Source organism: Ambystoma mexicanum, chromosome 4p (assembly GCF_040938575.1).
Source record: "Ambystoma mexicanum isolate Mex_15411 chromosome 4p, UKY_AmexF1_1, whole genome shotgun sequence".
Lineage (NCBI taxonomy): Eukaryota > Metazoa > Chordata > Amphibia > Caudata > Ambystomatidae > Ambystoma > Ambystoma mexicanum.
The window spans coordinates 704459769-704477801 of record NC_090927.1 but is presented as its reverse complement, the minus strand read 5'-3'; the positions used below and the strand labels follow the sequence as shown (position 1 = coordinate 704477801).

General features: G+C 45.2%; 1 protein-coding gene across 1 annotated transcript in view; it reads left to right on the top strand.

Moving 5' to 3' along the window:
* TMEM30A (transmembrane protein 30A) overlaps positions 1-18033 on the top strand; it is a 284456-nt gene that overhangs the window by 77589 nt on the left and 188834 nt on the right. Inside the window, exon 4 of the mRNA XM_069606265.1 lies at positions 10998-11085. Within this exon, the coding sequence (XP_069462366.1) occupies positions 10998-11085 (88 nt within the window). The remainder of the gene's footprint in view (positions 1-10997; positions 11086-18033) is intronic.

Here is an 18033-nt window from a genome sequence, read left to right as displayed (position 1 = left end):
GGCAGAGGATATGCAGCTGAACATCACGGATGATGTATGGGCAGTCAGGTGCACACATACATGGATTGTGTCCTATAATTTGAGGTTCAAATGGATACACCTAAAGGTATTGCACCACTATACACTGGCTAGGTTACAAATATTCCTGAAGGAGGGGATGGGTGAATTCCCTAGATGCTGGGTATTTCCACTTGATATGGGACTGTCCACTAATATAGCCCTTCTGGACGGGTGTGTCTAAGCTATTGTCTGAGATGACTGGTAGGAACATAGACCCCTCCCCATGCCATGGCTATTCCATGTTTTTGAACCCTGGTTGACACATACAAGCAATTGTGTGCGTCTGTGCTTCCTGCTTGCCCAACGCCGTATTCTGCTGCAGTGGATGAGTACACAAATCCCAACCAAGGATCACTGGCTTAGCTCAGTAGTCTGGACTAATGACATGGAGGAATAGTGGTCCTTTATGCAGCCTGTCGGCTCTCGCCCTAGGGACATATGGGGCCCGCTTATTGTGGACAGCACCCTCGCAGGATACCCCTGTGGCTTCAGTCTGACTCAACTTTGCATGTTTGATGGCTGGACCGTCGCCTAGTTTGTTGATCTACTAGGTAAACTGGTTTGTGTCCCTTCTAGGCCCACCTCGCCTGACTGTATATGTGAAGTATGTTTGTTCTTGTCTTCGATATGTCTAATTATAATGAATGTAATGTATGATACCAAGTGTGCAAATAATAAAGAAAGTTTGAAAAAAAATCAACGTAAGGCTTACCTTTTGGTACTAGCTGTGCACACCATGACACAGACAAGGTCACATGGTGGAAAGTCACAGTAGTCGAGGCATTCACGGAAGGGCTGAAACACTTGCACCAAACTGCTTGGAGATCAAGGCTAACCCTGTTATTAACACTGCTGCATAGGCTGATGCTTCCTACATTTTCACTGATGAATAAGTGCTCATTGAAATGTGCCTCGATACAGATGACTTTGATAGAATTGCCTTCTATAAAAGAGTTAAGAAAGCTCCAAGCCTGATCATTAAAGGCTATGATATGGCATTTGTAACGCGCCTATATACAAGTGTTTCAAGGCGCGACGAGGCAAGGAAGGGGGAACAGAGGGAGGGCAGAGACGGTGATCTTATTATGCCAAGTGACATTGAGATGGCGCAAGTGCATCAGAGGGGGGAGGGGAAAAGTGCCAGGGGAAAGGGCATGGGGCATTGTTGTACATGGGATCAAGAAGTGCGGCCAGCAGGTGGCAGGTGCAAGGGTAAGTGCCGACACCAGGTGTCCAAAAGTGCAGATAGGGGGACTGTAGGGTTACAGATTCAGACTCGGTAGCAAGGGTTGCCAGGAGGCAGTGCGGGTGTGCAACTGGGTGGGCAGGGACCTGGGCCTGAAATCAGTGGGTATCCAGGTGACCAGTGCAGTATCAGACAGGAAATCAGTTGGGGAGAGAAGGAAGAAGCAACGAGGAAGGTCTTGAGGTGCTTCCGGAACCGGAGATGGGTCTCCAAGTTTCAGGGAGACTGTTCCAGAGGGAGGCCTCGGCCCAAGAAAGAGATCTACCACCAACTTGTTGCTTGGAAAAGTGACTGACCCTGAGGGAGTTGGAGGAGCGAAGAGCTTGAGTAGGAAGGTATTTACGAAGAGAGAGTTGGAGGTATTGAGGACGCAGGCCCCAGAAGGCCTTGTGGACAATGCAGAGGGTCTTGACTTGCTCCTTGCAGCCGCTGGGAGCCAATGCAGAGATTTCAGTGCTGGAGAGGTACGATCCCTGGGCTTGAGGCCAAGGACAAGTCTCACAGTCCTGTTCTGGATGAGTTGCAGAGGGCGAAGAGTAGAAACAAGCTGATTTAGAAAGAGGCTGTTTGTCATGATGCTGCAGGATCCCGGCCTCCTTGAGGCCTGAAAGGAACTACTTTACCTGTGGGACTAATTTACCATCCGGGCGTGGTCTGGGAAGGATACATACCTGATTGGAGGAAGGATACATACCTGGAACTTCTTCCAAGGCTATTTAAACCCCACCCGAACAGCCACACGTGCTTCGCGTTCTGCATCTCTAGCAGCTGGACGCTCACCGTGTCTGCTCCTGCATCCTGACTTCTGCCACGCCTGCCAGCATCCTGGATCACCTGCTAAGGAAGATAAGAAGGAAAAGTCCTTACCTGCTAAATCCGCATCCGGGAGACATCTCGCCGACAATCCTGAAAAGAAAGACTTTTATTTAAAAGCTCATCGCGTCGATCGCTGCAGCGCCGCATTCCACTCACCTTTACAGGGCGCCTCCATGTTCAGCAGCGATCATCCGGATTCGCAGTTACGCCCCAGCGCCCAGGGAGAAAAAGACCAGAACAAAAGGTGAGAGAGAGAGAAGGGAATAAGGAAAGCTAATTCTCCATGTTAAGACTTACCTGTTGATTCGTTCCCTCTTCATTTCGGGTCCGCGCCGCATCCTGGCATTTCTGGACCCCGGCCCCTAAGGGGAAAAAGAGACATCAGCGTTAATGAGCGAATGAAAAGACATTACCAAAAAACGCTCATTAAAGACTTACCTGATTTTTTACAAGGATTTCACCTCTCATCTCGGGTCGGTGCCTGTTCCCCGGCATTCCGTACCCGGCCCCTATGGAGAAAAAGACACTAGCATTAGTACATTAATGCATGGACACAAGGGGAACCTCTTATCAAAAAACTTACCTGGAAGCCAAGCAAGTTTGGTTCTCACCAATCCGAAAATCCATTGAAGTAACTGGATACCAACGTGCCCCTACATCAGAAGCAGGATGGAGAGCTCGTCCTTCCAGACCCTAAGGTGAGACGCTACGAGGAATCACAGAAGGGTTTCGAGGAGGGTGAGAGGGGAAAGTGGGAGGCTGATTGCATTACCCCGCAGACAGTTAATCCCCTATTTTCGCCTACAGAAGGATACTTTTGCGAGCCAGACAAGCCAGATTTGGGGGCCCGGTCCAGTCCGTCTTCCGAACCCTGCGCATCACCTTTGAAGAGGTCACAGCAGCGCGAACCAGGCCAGCGCCTCCGTGGGAGTCAGGTGAGCATTACACTGTTGCAGTTGTCCAGCCTAGAGAGAACCAGCGCTCTAGAGACTGTGAGCTTCTGGGGGAAGGCGAGGAAAGGAAGAATACCTCTGAGGAGGTGCAGTTGGTAGTTTGACTTCTTAGAGACGTCAGAGATGTGAGTAAAAAGTGTGTGGAGTCGAGGAGCAATTCCTTCTGATATAAAGAGAGGTTGGTCTTCGGAACACACATTAGACTCACAAAAGTTGCATATAAATCGGACGATAAAGTTGCCAGTGTTTTTCAAACAAATTATTTCAGATGCATAAAAGAGCTTGAACACACGAGTCTGATAATATACATAGAAATAAAAAATGTATGCTAAGTATTATAGGTTGCATGTGTAACAGAGAAATATGCTTACATTATAGAAGTACCTTCCATTGGTAAAGAAACATACTAAAATGTAACGCTTTCCTTTAAAATGACACATGTACCGCCAGGCAAAAAACAGTCATAGGAGGGCATCGACTGCAGTGCTCATTGTGGGTATCAGACACCTGCCAAATACGATTCCTATGTTACAGGATAGCCACATACAGTCGGCACCTAAGCTGAAGTTTCAGAAACCAATTCTAATACTTTAGACCAGCAAATAGATGGCAGACTATGCGCAGCATTTAACACTATAGAATGGCTTAGACTGTTGAAATACTATTACTGTTAAGTGATGTTTTCCGTTTTGGCACCCATAAGAACGCATAACCTTTGCTTGACAGAAACCGATCAATGGGGAGTCTTGTGGTAGTACAAACGGATTTGAGGCCACATGTTCTACTAAGGTGGCGACATTTTGCAGATAGTTCTTCCAAAGCATTGAATTGATCACAGGTCATTGTCCCCCCATGTATCTGTTTAGATTTTTGTCCCTCATCTGGAGAGTCTCAGCCATTCACAAAGGCAATGGATCGTGTTTTTGCCAAGAATTGAATCCTTGCGTTTTGTAGAAACTTAAACCGATTGTGGAGAGTTGGTTTGAAAGACTGGCTCTGCTGTTCTCTTCCAAAATTTTTGTAAAGAGACATAGATGTGCATATAATAGCATGTGGTCTATCTTCATGAAATCAGGATTGTGGAGATCCCTCCTATACTTGGTCTTTCGAAGGGATTGTGTCCTCCGACGTATTCCTTATCTTAGATATAAATCCTTCAGCTTTGCTGGCCTCGGAAAATTTTTTCGCCAGAGGGCGCTGCGCGTCGATGATCGGCGAGTCGATGACCCTCGACGGCCTCCGTGCCGACGTCGACGTCATCCTGCCTATAAAGGCCGCGCGCAGCGTCCGTTGCTCAGTTCCGTTTTTCCGCGCTTCGTTGTGCCTCGGAACACCGTTGCTCAGTTCTCGTCAAGATAACGTATATAATAACTACTATTTACCTCGATATCGATGGCATCCTCCTCCGACCCGACGACCCCTCGGTCCGGTTTCAAAAAGTGCCGAGACTGCGGGAAGAAAATGTCGTTGACGGACCCTCACAGGGTCTGTTTGTGGTGTCTGGGAATCACGCACCAGAGTTCGGAGTGTGAGGAATGCCTTTCCATGACGGCGAAAGCCTTGAAGGAGCGTAGGGGGAAGCTCGAGAGAGGTAGGTCAACTTTAACTTCCTCGAAAGCTTCTTCGGTAGAGTCGAGACGTTCGTCTCCTCACCATAAAAAACACTCTCGATCTAGATCACGAAGTGGCTCCCACCACTCGTCGACATCGAGACACTCGAAGAAGAGACGTAGGAGATCCCCTTCGTCATCTTCGTCGAGTTCTCCTGAGAGAGTTCATTGCCCCACAAAACGCAGCTCGCAAGCTGAGTGGGAGGAATTCAGGAAAAAGATGCTAAGCGTCTTCGAGAAAGCGGCCTCGTCCCCCTCGAAGACAGCTGAGGGTGATACCCCGGGTAAAAAACCCAAAAAATCTAAACGCCGCGAGTCGCAGTACCCGGCGGAAAAGTCAACCCGAAAGCGCCTCGAGCCATCGGGAGATAAAGCATCATCGACGCCATCGTCGAAAACTCCTTCGAAACAGAGGTCGGCGCCATCGACGCCGTTGTCGAAGGATTCATCGGCGCATCAGTCGATCGAGTCGACGCCGACGTCGACGCCGATATCGACGCCGGTGAAGGAAAGAACCACGGCTACTCCACAGCCAACGGTTAGACAAAAGACCTCCGACTCGACGCCGAGAACGTCGACGTCGTTCTCGAGCAAGACTCCGATCCTTTCGAGTTCTTCGAGGCCTAGTACACATTTCTCGACGCTTTTCACGGCGCCTTCGAGTACTTTCACGTCGGTGTCGACGACATCGACGTTTTCAAGGCCTGTGATGATGGCTCCTTCTGCATTGGAAATGGGGTTTATACCATTCCAAAAACCAATGTATCCCCCTTTAACCTCGATTTTTGAGGAAAGGGAGGATTCAGACCAAGATATTGATTTACAGAGGACCACATCACCAGAGCCAGAGACTTTCGCCTCTGAGGAAGGAAGATTAAAAAATCTTCAGGATGCACTTCAGGAAGCTAGTGGCTTGGACACTTCTCCTGAAGCAGAATTTATCAAACCAGACCCAGGAGAACATGCGGAGACTCCATATAGAGCTCTGATGTCTAGAATCATAGAATTTATGGGTTGGTCTGCACCTTCTCCTGCCTTTCAGCAGGATGATCTCACTGACATACTGGACAAGGGCCCACAGGAGGATCCTGTGGTTCCATTTCACTCTGCTCTACAGAGAAGGATTTTGACAAACTGGGAAACGCCAGAAATTATCCCGGCAGTAAATAAAAAACTGTCAACAAAATACAGGGTGGCTAGTTCTGACCCTGAATATTTGTCAAAACACCCTACTCCTGAGAGCTTGGTTGTACAGGCTGCAACCTCATCAGGCAGCACATCTGCATACCCCACTGCTCCGCAGGATAGGGATGACAAAAAATATGATGCCATGGCTAAGAAGGTTTTTTCTGCCTGTAGCATGGCGTTAAAGTCTATTAACGCGACCTGTACGCTCGCTAGGTTCAGCCACACCCTTTGGGAGTGCGCTTCATCAGCGGCTGACTGCCTCCAAGAAGGAGAGGAAAGGGACGCATTTTTAAACATCATCAGGGATGGTAAAGATGCGATGTGCGAGACCCTACAAACTGGCCTAGATTCTGCTGACAGTATCAGCAGGGCCATGGCGGCAAGTACCACAATCCGCAGGCATGCGTGGTTGAGGAAGTCTGGTTTTGCCTCTGACGTGCAGACCAGGCTTTTGAATATGCCCTTTGACGGTTCTACCCTCTTTGGAAAGAAGGCGGATGACAGTTTGGAGAAACTGCAAACGTCCAAGGCAGCAGCCAAGTCATTGGGAGCTGCTATCCGTCAGAATACCTTTCGTCCTTCGGGATCATCGTGGAGAGGACGGTCCTTTCGTTACTATTCCTCATATGGAAGGGGCAGGGGACGACCGGCTCAAAGAGGCCAAGGAAGATTTACCCGTGGTGGACGGGGTAGGGGAAAGAAAGCCGCACCCGCAGGAGCAGGAGCCACTTTACCTTCGGCAACTGCATCAGCCGCTTCAAAACCACTCTGAGGTCTCCCCTCACAGAACACCAGTAGGGGGCAGGTTAACTCACCATCTGACGGAATGGCAGGCTATTACGTCAGATGCTTGGGCTCTGGAGACAGTAGCCCAAGGTTACTGCCTGCCCTTCCTACATATCCCTCAGAGTCATCCACCGGGGAACAACCCTTTGAAGCTTCCAGATCCGCTCCTCTTGCAGGAGGTTTTAGACCTGCTAGAGAAAGGTGCCATAGAACTGGTACCTGTAGCGGAAAGGAACAAGGGTTGGTACTCCCCCTACTTCATAATACCGAAGAAGGACGGAGGACTGAGACCCATCTTAGACTTACGGGAATTGAACAAATTCCTCCGAAAGGACAAGTTCAAGATGGTGACTCTCTCTCAGATCCTTCAGGCCCTCCAGCTTCAGGACTGGTTGGTATCTCTAGACCTCCAGGACGCTTATTTCCATGTGCCGATCCATCCCAGGCACAGGAGATACCTGAGGTTCGCAATTGGCAGCTCTCATTATCAATTTCGAGTTCTGCCATTTGGGCTAACCTCCGCCCCGAGGGTCTTTACCAAGCTAATGTCGGTTGTGGCTGCAAGTCTAAGGAGGGAAGGGATTCATGTCTACCCTTACCTAGACGATTGGTTGATCAGAGCTGTATCTTCGGAACAGGCTCAGAGACAACTAGATTATGTTTGCCACTTCCTTCACAAGCTGGGCTTCTCCCTCAATTTAAAGAAGTCACAGATGATACCATCACAGAGACTCCAATTCATTGGAGCAGTCCTGGACACTTCCCTGGGAAAAGCCTTGCCACCAGAGGTGAGGGCTCGAGATATTCTGCAGATGGTCATCAGATTTCAGAATGCCCAATATCTCCCAGCCTACGACTTTCTGAGGTTGCTAGGCCTCATGGCATCCTGCATATTCCTCGTGCCGGAGGCTCGCCTGAGAATGAGATCCCTCCAGTGGGCACTGAGAACTCAGTGGTCACAGTTCTCAGGAAGGATGACAGATCTCCTTCGGATCCCGGTCAAAGTAGCCCGAGACCTTCAGTGGTGGGCCTGTCGGGAGAACATCCTGAAAGGAGAAATGTTTTGGCAACCATGGCCGGAGATAACAGTAGTCACGGATGCCTCACTCACGGGGTGGGGAGCTCACGCCAACGACTTGACCATCAGCGGTCGTTGGTCTCCATCGGAGTCCAGACTACATATCAACCTGTTGGAGCTGAGAGCCATCAGACTAGCGCTGAAGGCTTTTCTGCCGTCTGTACGGGGAAGAAACGTCCTAATAATGACGGACAATACAGTGGCCATGCACTACCTCAACAAAAGAGGAGGCGTAGGCTCACTACCACTGTGCAGAGAGGCGATGCAGCTCTGGTTTTGGGCAATTCAGGAAGGAATCTCTCTATCGGCAATTCACCTAGCCGGAGAGAAGAACTTGACAGCGGACGCTCTGAGCAGGCAGAGCACAGTCTCTCACGAGTGGGAGATAGCTCAGGAAGTCCTTCAAGAGATCTTCGCCCTTTGGGGAACCCCTCAAGTGGATCTGTTCGCCACCAGTATCAACAGGAAGTGCGACAGATTTTGCTCAAGGGAATTTCCCCCGAGAGGAGCTCTAGGAGATGCGTTCGTAGTGGACTGGGAGTTCCCACTTCTGTACGCGTTCCCTCCGGTCCCTGTCATTCCTCAAATGATCAGGAGGTTGAGAAGGTTTCGGAAGACCATGATCCTAATTGCCCCGGATTGGGCCAGGAGAACGTGGTACCCGGACCTTCTAGACATGTCCATCTGCCCTCCAATTCGACTGCCATACAGAGAGGATCTTCTCTCGCAGAAGGAAGGTCAGGTTCTCCATCCAGCCATCAAGACCCTCAACCTTCACGCTTGGTGTCTGAAAGGTTGAGGTACAAGGATTGGGACCTTCCGGATGATGTTATGGAGGTGTTGCTTTCGGCCAGAAGGCCGGCAACTAAAACTCTATACCGCTGCCGTTGGAACAAATTTTGCAGCTGGTGCAGAGAAAAGAATATTGAACCCTTTTCTTGTGGTACACCTATGGTGTTGTCATTCTTACTTTACCTGGCTAATTCAGGCCTACAGGTTGGCACAATTAAGGGCTATCTCGCAGCGCTATCAATCTTTAAGCGCACTGCAGAGGAGCCTTCATACTTCAAAATTCCATTGGTAATACAATACCTAAAAGGATTAACTAATGTTTATCCCCCGAAACCTTTTCAAGTTCCCTTATGGGATTTAAACCTAATTTTAAACTTCCTAAAGGGTGCCCCTTTTGAACCACTACACTCTTGTTCATTGAAGCTTCTCACCCTCAAAACTGTTTTGCTAATAGCATTGACATCTGCTAGAAGGGTTAGCGAGTTGCAAGCCTTATCGTGTAAACCTCCACATACAATCTTTTACAAGGACAAAGTTGTTCTTCAGGTGAAGCCTAACTTCCTCCCGAAGGTAGTCTCGGAGTTTCACATCACTCAGAAGATTATATTACCTTCTTTCTACCCTCCTCCTCATCCGGGGAAGGAGGAAGAGAGACTGCACAGGCTGGACCCTAAGCGAGCCTTGAGCTTCTATATCAGCAGATTGGCTAAGATCAGACAAGCAGACCAACTCTTTGTAGGTTATGCAGGACATAAGTTGGGCCTTCCAATAACAAAACAAACCATCTCCAGATGGATTATTTTAGCCATTCTGGAATGCTACAAATTGGCAGGAAAGGAGCCTCCTCAAAATCTAAGGGCTCATTCTACCAGGGGTATCGCAACATCCTCAGCCCTTCAAAGAGGGGTGCCAATTCGAGATATATGTGCGGCTGCCACATGGTCGTCCGCACATACATTTACCAAATTCTATAGCCTGGATTCCTCCTCTAGTCAAGAAACTAGATTCGGCAAGGCTGTGTTACACTCTGTCCATTCTGGAAGGGTAACATAACTTTTATTACTCCCGCCTCCAGTCACAATACCACTGCTATGGGAGTCTATCTAAGATAAGGAATACGTCGGAGGACACAATCCCTTCGAAGAACTAGTTACTCTTACCTTGTAACGTTCTTTCGATGGGATGTTCCTCCGACGTATTCCTTATCGACCCTCCCATCCATCCCCGCAGTATGACTTCCTGTGGGTTTGCAGCCTATGCTCCTTCAAGGTGATTAGTCTAATCCAAAAACATTACTGGGGACTACAAAACGGAACTGAGCAACGGACGCTGCGCGCGGCCTTTATAGGCAGGATGACGTCGACGTCGGCACGGAGGCCGTCGAGGGTCATCGACTCGCCGATCATCGACGCGCAGCGCCCTCTGGCGAAAAAATTTTCCGAGGCCAGCAAAGCTGAAGGATTTATATCTAAGATAAGGAATACGTCGGAGGAACATCCCATCGAAAGAACGTTACAAGGTAAGAGTAACTAGTTCTTCTCCCCAATGTATTTGTATTGCTTTGTTTCTTTTCAAAAAAGGCGAAAAATGTAGGCCTGCTATGGTGAGAATTCTCTTGTAAAGTCAGGCTCTAACATATGCACCCTGCTCCTTAAAGTATTGTCTTGGGTATTCTGTGGTCTGTTAATTTGTTCATGATTAACTTATTTGGCCTTTTACCGGACTGTATTTCCAAATGTGAAAATATTTGAGGAAATGATATAAATTTGGCCAGGACGGTGGCAGAACTGTCAAAGCTCAGCTCCGTTGGTGAAAAAAAGTGCAATGTTATTGTCAAAAGTAAATGTAACCAATTAATGTAGAAATCACATGGGGACATTGGAGCTATAACTATGGATTCATTGACTCCTTTGTAGAAAATAAATATGCTGCAATTATTTGGTGTTTGTTTTCCTTCTCCATAGGACATAACACATTACTGGCAGGTGGAGGGGTTATATGTTAGAATGAAAATGTTTGAAGCTGTGGCACTGTACTCACTATTCTGCACTTGGTTTACTTTTATTGGTGTATTTTTTTATAAATACAGGCAATTGTCTTTGCACCGTTTTTGTCTGTCTTGACCTGTTGCACGGATTGGAGTTAGATGTTTATGGCTCCGCTGATTTTCTTTTACTTTTTCAGCAGAGCAGGTCAGGCAAATTCTGGGAATTATAGAACAATGGAAATGTTTGAACCTTGTTCCTTACCACTGCTATCATTCACTTATTGCTATACTCCTTTTTTCACTTCTTTTTTTAGATACCCCTGTGCTGTTACTTTTTACTGTCTTGCATACTTTTTGTTATGACCTTTTTTTTATTACATGCCTTAGTAGAGTTTTGGAAACAAATATGTGTATGTGTGTTATCTCCGCTATACAAGTACCTTGACTAATTGAAGATTGTTTTATTTTATGTCAAAAATAGAACCCAAGTAAAGAGTGTGAGCCCTACAGAACCAGTAATAACCTGCCTATTGCACCATGTGGGGCGATTGCTAACAGCATGTTTAATGGTAAGGCACTTAACAAAACTCAACTTGCTTAATTCTTCCATCTACAGTTCTTATGACATTTTATGTGCACGGAAAAGGATTCTTCTCGACACTTTAAAAGTGTACTTTTTGTCTTCGAGAAGCTGGGAGTTACTCTTTTCTCAAATAAAATAGCCTTTTCCTACTCTTGTTTCTGTTGTGAAATTGTACTTCAGCCTTACACTGTTACCTCTGTCAAACACTGCTTTAAATCCTTGCTCTGAGTTTTGTGAAAATCTGTATCCACTTTGTGTGAATGTGTTGCGTTCTATGCAAAGCTTTAATGCTGATGTTGAAATGTCACGTTAAAAAAATGAATACATTCTAACAAGACGATGAGCTGCATTGAACACATCAAGAGTCCTAGGACTGATGATGCACTAGCGTGTAACCTCTACCGTTGGCAGTTGAGATAAAGAGACCGTTTAGGAGGAGTTCATTGCACTGAAGGCAGAACTTGCGTTTTTGGGCATTCTGGGGTGAACTCGGTGATAGTTGTCATTTTTGAAGTGGGTACACGTTGGTGCAAATCAGCCCTCCAAATTAGTGATTGATCATTCTTTCTTGGCGAGTAAGCTTCCAGTTTGACATTTTTTTCCCTAGTGTAGACTGGGGTGCTTGATGCAATGTGAAGAATGGCAAGACCATAGATAGATTTCACCATGAGAAACTGGAACTTTTATAAGTGTCTGGTGTACATTGATTGCCTGCTAAACGTCTGTGGCATCTTAGATCTCAAAACATTTTATAACTTATATTTTTTTTAATTTTCAAAAAGATTGCAAAAATATATCAACATTGCCTATCTGGTTTTGTTTATATTCCCTACAAAAACACAGTTATGTTGCTTTCATGTATAAAGTGAGCTCTACGCCCCATACACAAGAAATGGAGAAGAAAACAGGCACCTGGACATTTACCTAGAAAAATGCTTAATTTGGGGCTGGCTACCCCATTTATCCCAGTTAAGCCTCCATGCCTTTTTCAGCTCTATTAAGCAATGATCTCTGAACACTACTGATGCTTCTGATTAGAAACCTTTTCCAAAAGTGATGATGCATTTTTGTGCTCTAATTCACAAATATTTGTTTGGGTAGAGTTAAGCCCCCCCCCCCCCAAACAACGTAATCTGGTGTTTCTGCCCTTTCACTAGACTCGGAAGAACACAATTTAATGAATGGGTTTATGGGGTTGGAAAAAATCATCTAGGAATTACTAGTGTGCGGTCCTCTTTAGTGAAAGAATAAGGCAGGCACATAATGCCCCATTGGAGTGTGAAGGATAGAGGTCATCAGACTGAAAGCCAGACCAGCCCTATCTTTGTGCCCAAAAACTCGCTGCAATCCCTTTTGCCATAAGGCAACAACCCCATACAAAAATAAAAGCAACATTTCCTTATCTAGGGTTGCATCCATGGACAGCTCTGACATCTCTCTGGGTACCTGTACTGCCAGCAGCATCACGAAAATCACTGCAGTCCCAGAATGACAGCAGGCTCTTGAATGTTAAAAATCTTGACTTTGAAAGGTTTACTTTCTCAGGAATCGTAGATTGCGCATTCTGCCTCGGCATCAAATGGCTAGATGACAATGATCTTTCAGAGTCACACGATTAGAGTAATTCTCTGTTTTCCGGTTAGTAATCCTTGTTTGCCATTTTATTAGCAGTTAACAGGAAGCCAACTTTCCCCACAAATGAGGTGGCTAGCCTAATCCGCTCACAGGCAGTCCTCTTCAGACTAACTGCATTTAGAGTAAAGGAAACTAAAAGTTGAGTTTCTTTTTTCTTCTCTTTACTAGTTTTTGAACTTTCTCCTTCACTGGTCATTCACTCTACTCTTTCAACCTCCCCCGATTGTGGCAAGACACTTGCATGAGATTGACAATGTGGAAGCACCAACCATGAGACGATCGGTCAATTTCTATTCTGTTAACAAGCTCCTCAACAGGCAAGCCAAGTATAGTGAAACCACCTTCAACTCTGTGGGGGGGGGGGGTTCTCAGATACTGCAACGACTACTAAATCTGTTGGGCAGGGTTTTCAATCATGGCAACTGTGTTTCCGTCACAAGTCATATTAGTCCTGTCAATTAAATGCCTGCAATACCGATGACAAGCAGATTATGACAGAGGGAGGAATAGAACCTGAGGAAAATATTGAAGGCATTCTAGAAGAAGGTCAAGAAGCATCTTCAGTGAGTAGGCAGAGTAACCTCCAATTGGGCCATCAAAACTGTTACATCTATGCGTTGAATTGTGACTCAATGTGACCATTGGTGTGCTGAAACAGAGGAATGTGGAAGCAAATGTGCAATGCCAGGGGATAAGACCCACACCAGAAGATCTAGAGAAGGACTCCTTGGAGGAAGACTGGGCTCTCATTAGCAAGCCCCACTCACATACAGGAGATACAGTTGACGCCCATCCCCTAGCTTTGCTAGAGTAAGTCCCTAAAAGTACACTTCCTCAAAATGAAGACCTCAGGAATTGCTAGGAAACCTACAACTGTAACAATGGAAAACAGGACAAAGACTCATCACCTTACTTGCGTCACGACTAAATGACATTCTTGCATTCCTAAACATTATTAAACTACCATCTTTCCTTTACCTGCAGGTCCCCAATCAAGAAAATACCCTCCTTTACCTACACACTGAGGGAAGAGGAGATCTGGAAAATGGGTAAATTCCTGATGAAGAATCCCCTTTACTTGACGCTAGCTTTGCTAGGCTAAATTAAAGGTGTAAGGTCACATACCTCAACCTTCTTTGCCTTAGAGGACACCTTTAGCCAGATTCAGTGATTGCTGTTTTGGTCCACAGACATGCATTCTATCCTGAGGCAGACCTCTCTCTTCCCCCAACCGCAGATGTTGAAGGAATAAAATCGATTACTATTGGGGCAGGGAATCGACTACCCCCTCTCGTTCAGGGCAGAATACAGATGCACAATCTCAAGTAAGATGGCGATGTGGTATCAGTGACACACCTGGTGCAATATCTCCCAGAGGACAAAGTAAAGCCAAGAGTATAATCTGAAAGGCTGACATCGAGTCCAACAATGTTATTGTTGCCACAGTTGATATAGCAGCCTACAGCTAGCTAATGGTGTGGTTCTCCAGAGACCTGGAACAAAACGACCCATTTTTAGTCTGGCAGTCTAAGGCATGTCACAATTCTCATCACCAGCCTTACTTGAAAATCCCCAGTCCATCATGGAGAACTGTGGGCAGAGGAAATGACTCTTTTGCCAGAGGTAAGGGAGAAGATAATATAAGTCAGATGAGTGCTCAGTCTTTCCATCCGGCCACTGCCTGGAACTCTTCCTGCACCTCTGAACACCACTAAAAGGATCTTTCCAGCATTTTAGCAAGAGGTCGTAAGCCACAACCAGGGGGTTACGAGGAGAGTTCCTCAGTAAGTGAGTCTCAGAGTTTACTCCACTTATTTTCTGGTACTCAAGAAAACCAAGCAGTAGCAGGGTCCTACACCTGCACAGCCTCAACAAATGGATCAAGAAGCAATAACCACATGACCAACCTATAGAAGGAGCTGCCATGTCATATAAGAGATGACTCCTTGTGACTATCGATTTGGTGGATGCTTATTTCCACGTACAAATTCATCAGGCTGGCAGACAATTGCTAGGGTTTGTAATAGGCTCTGATCAGTACAGAGTGCTGGCGACCCTGCACGTCCTTACCAAATACCTAGGTTGGGTGGCCACGCAATGTGTCCACCTACCATCCAGCCTATTGGTTCATAAAAGAAAGCACATGCAGCACTACAGTCAATACTCTTTGGACGGTATGGTCTCTCTCAATCTGGAAAAAGCAAATCTGTATCCACAGAAGACTGCATCAGAGATATGGATGGGATTGGAGAACAGCCTTCCAAAGCGTACATAGATTTCTTATGAGGCCAGGACTGAGTGCAGGGATATATTTAGATCGAGTAGTACTTTTGCCAAAAAACTCCCGGGATGTCCAACATTGCCAGCATTCGATAATTTTTAGGGTCTTTCCATTCACCCTTTTTGTATATTGGGAGTATTACACTTTCATGCCACGTTTTTGGGATGGACCCATTCATACCAATCCATCTGAACAGGAGATTAAGTACTTTTGTCCATACTTCCGGGGCTAAACGTAATAGAGCATTGCGGGACCCATCAGGGCCGATAGCTCTAGAGGAGTGCAATTTCTCAATCATGTTAGTCGGAGAAGATTCAGAAAAACTTCCCAGCCATATTGGCTGATTTGCCATCAACCCAGCTTTTTTTAGACTCACCAGAGCCCAAGGTGTTTTTTACATGCGCAATCCACTCTTTTTCTGCTACACTATTGATTGGGAGATTTCGTTTTTTTGCATCATTTATTACTCTCCACATCCCTTGCTGATTATTACTTCTCGCTTGTGCAGCAATGTTTAACCATATTTCACATACTTTATTTTTTTTGTGGTAACGCATCCACTTCCTATGTTGTTTTTTTAGCCATTTTATCTGTATAGTGGCATCACTACTCTTGGTTTCCGCAATTTGCTTAATAGCTTTCCTCAATACAGATTTAGCTTTATTAATTGCTGGATCACAGGAGTTGTGCTTGTCGTGTGTAAGATTCATTTTTCACCATTGCTGGAGTACTTATGTTTTTGGAAGGCAGCTTCTTTGATTTTATTTAGGACATCTTCATATTTCCCAATAAAATCGCTATGCATAGTTATTTGTCTATCATATCCCACCACTTTTGTAGCTCATTAATGGCTACCGCATTAACTTTTTCGAGTTTAGTAGAATTCCAAGAGATCCGATTAGCTGCATTATTTACTTTTATATTCCCAGCCATATGATATTCTGCCTCCTCATTCGGGTATTCCAACATTACAATAAGTGGAAAATTGTCACTTTCTTCTCGGCTTCCTATCGCCATATCCATAATGAAGCTTTGGCCTTTTCATTAACAATAATGTTGTCAATTGTAGTTAGACTACCCCATCCAACTCTAGTTGTACCTCGTTTAGCATCACCTTTAGTATGACAATTAAGCATAATCAGCATGTTCGCTCAATATCAGCTTACTCCAGGCTTCACCATATTTATTGCAGGTTCCCATTGCAATAGGACCAGAACTCTTCTCCTCGCACATTGGGTCCTCTGGTAAAATTATCTTAGCATTAAAATCTCCAGCAATTATAATGGGAAGCACAGCATTATGTTCTGTTATAATTTTTGTTAACATCTCTACATTCTCTTTATTCTTAGTTCCATTTGGGGGATTGTATATATTTATTAGTAGAAAACTCGGGAATCGGTGGCAATTAGTTTTTACAATCACTCCCAGGACCATCTCATTGGACCAGCTAGATTTAACACCGGTCCAAGGGTGTTTATTAGCTGTTAACAATCCACTTTTTGGGCAGCCTCGCAGGCCTTTGTATGCCAGACTTTGAATAGAACACCATCCATCTATCTCGCATATTTCATATAACCATGTCTCTTGTAGTTGTAGTGTGACTAAGCAGAAGGTATCCAAATTCTTGAGGAGCCAGTCTTTTTTTTCTCATAGTGCAAATTTCCTCTAGTGTTCCATGAGATCATCATATTGATGTCATCAGGAACTTTGTTCTAATCTAGATTTGAATTCTATTGGTAGCCATTGCCAGTAGCCAAACGTATCTCGATTACTGTTGGTCTCACTATGATCTTTTAGGTTGCCGGCCTTTCTAGGTTGTGTAACAATACCATTATTGATTTGTTTCACTAGGTCCTTTACACATTTTGACGATTTAAGTGGATTCATTTCTGTTGGCATCTCATTATTATTTACTGTTCTTAAGTTCTCACTTCTTTTTACTTCTATTGCTACCCTCTGATATTTCACTTTACAGATGGAAGTTTCTGTGCAGGTATATCCTAATTTATTGAAATACTCTTGATGGCTTAATATAAATTCAAGGGTAGTAGCTTCTGCGCACCACACATTAGTGGTGACTAATTTTGGAGTTACAAGTTGGTCTACTATCTTAGTCGCTCGATTTTACAGACCTCAACGGGACTACCATTGCACAGAGTTCGACAATTCGCTGTCTATTTAATATCTCTATTGGTCCAGATTTATCAATTGCCTGAAACTGTAGTGCATTAACAAAATTTACTGGATCTCTCTTATAGGTAGGCTCATACACTTTATCATTATTATATTCGCCAAAATGTACAACTTTTCAAGCCTGTTTCTCCTCCACATACCCTTCCTGGGAGGATTCTGGTTCAAGACAGAAGGCTGGACATTACTCACGCTCAGTACTTTCTTCTAGGAAGAGAGTTTTAATAGCTTTTAATACCTTGGTAGAAATTTCATTATTATTCATCCTTTTTTCCCTTCTTTTCTTTCTTCTTTAATGGGACTACCCACTCATCCAATGTCGGGACTACTAGTTTAGTGGGTTTTACTATCTTGTGCACTTTACTTGCCCCTTTGTTCTTATTGTGACTATCATTGGTAATCCTATCCACTGGAGCGTGGATTGTTACTATGTGTTTGCCTGAGAAATTAGGTTCTTTGGTAATGTGGATCGGTTTGGGTCTCACAGCTACTAAGGTATCCTCTCTTACCAATGTGGATGTGCATTTTTCAACATTATTAGGCATAACTTCATCTCTCACAATGCATCCATTAACGCTCACTCTCGCATTAGCATCAAGTGGCAATGGTCTTTGTATTTTTTTTCAATTTTCTTTGTTTCATAAGCTTTTTCCCATTTCTCAACTTTTTCTTATACCAGCATACCATAGCATTGGAGACAATGGAATACCCCACAGCTTGGGGAATCTGATCTTTGTGTAACTTGGCCATGTTTGCCTCCGTATCAGAACCACATTGGTCTTCTGATTTTAGGACATTTCAGTGTTACTGCCTACTTCTCTAAATGTC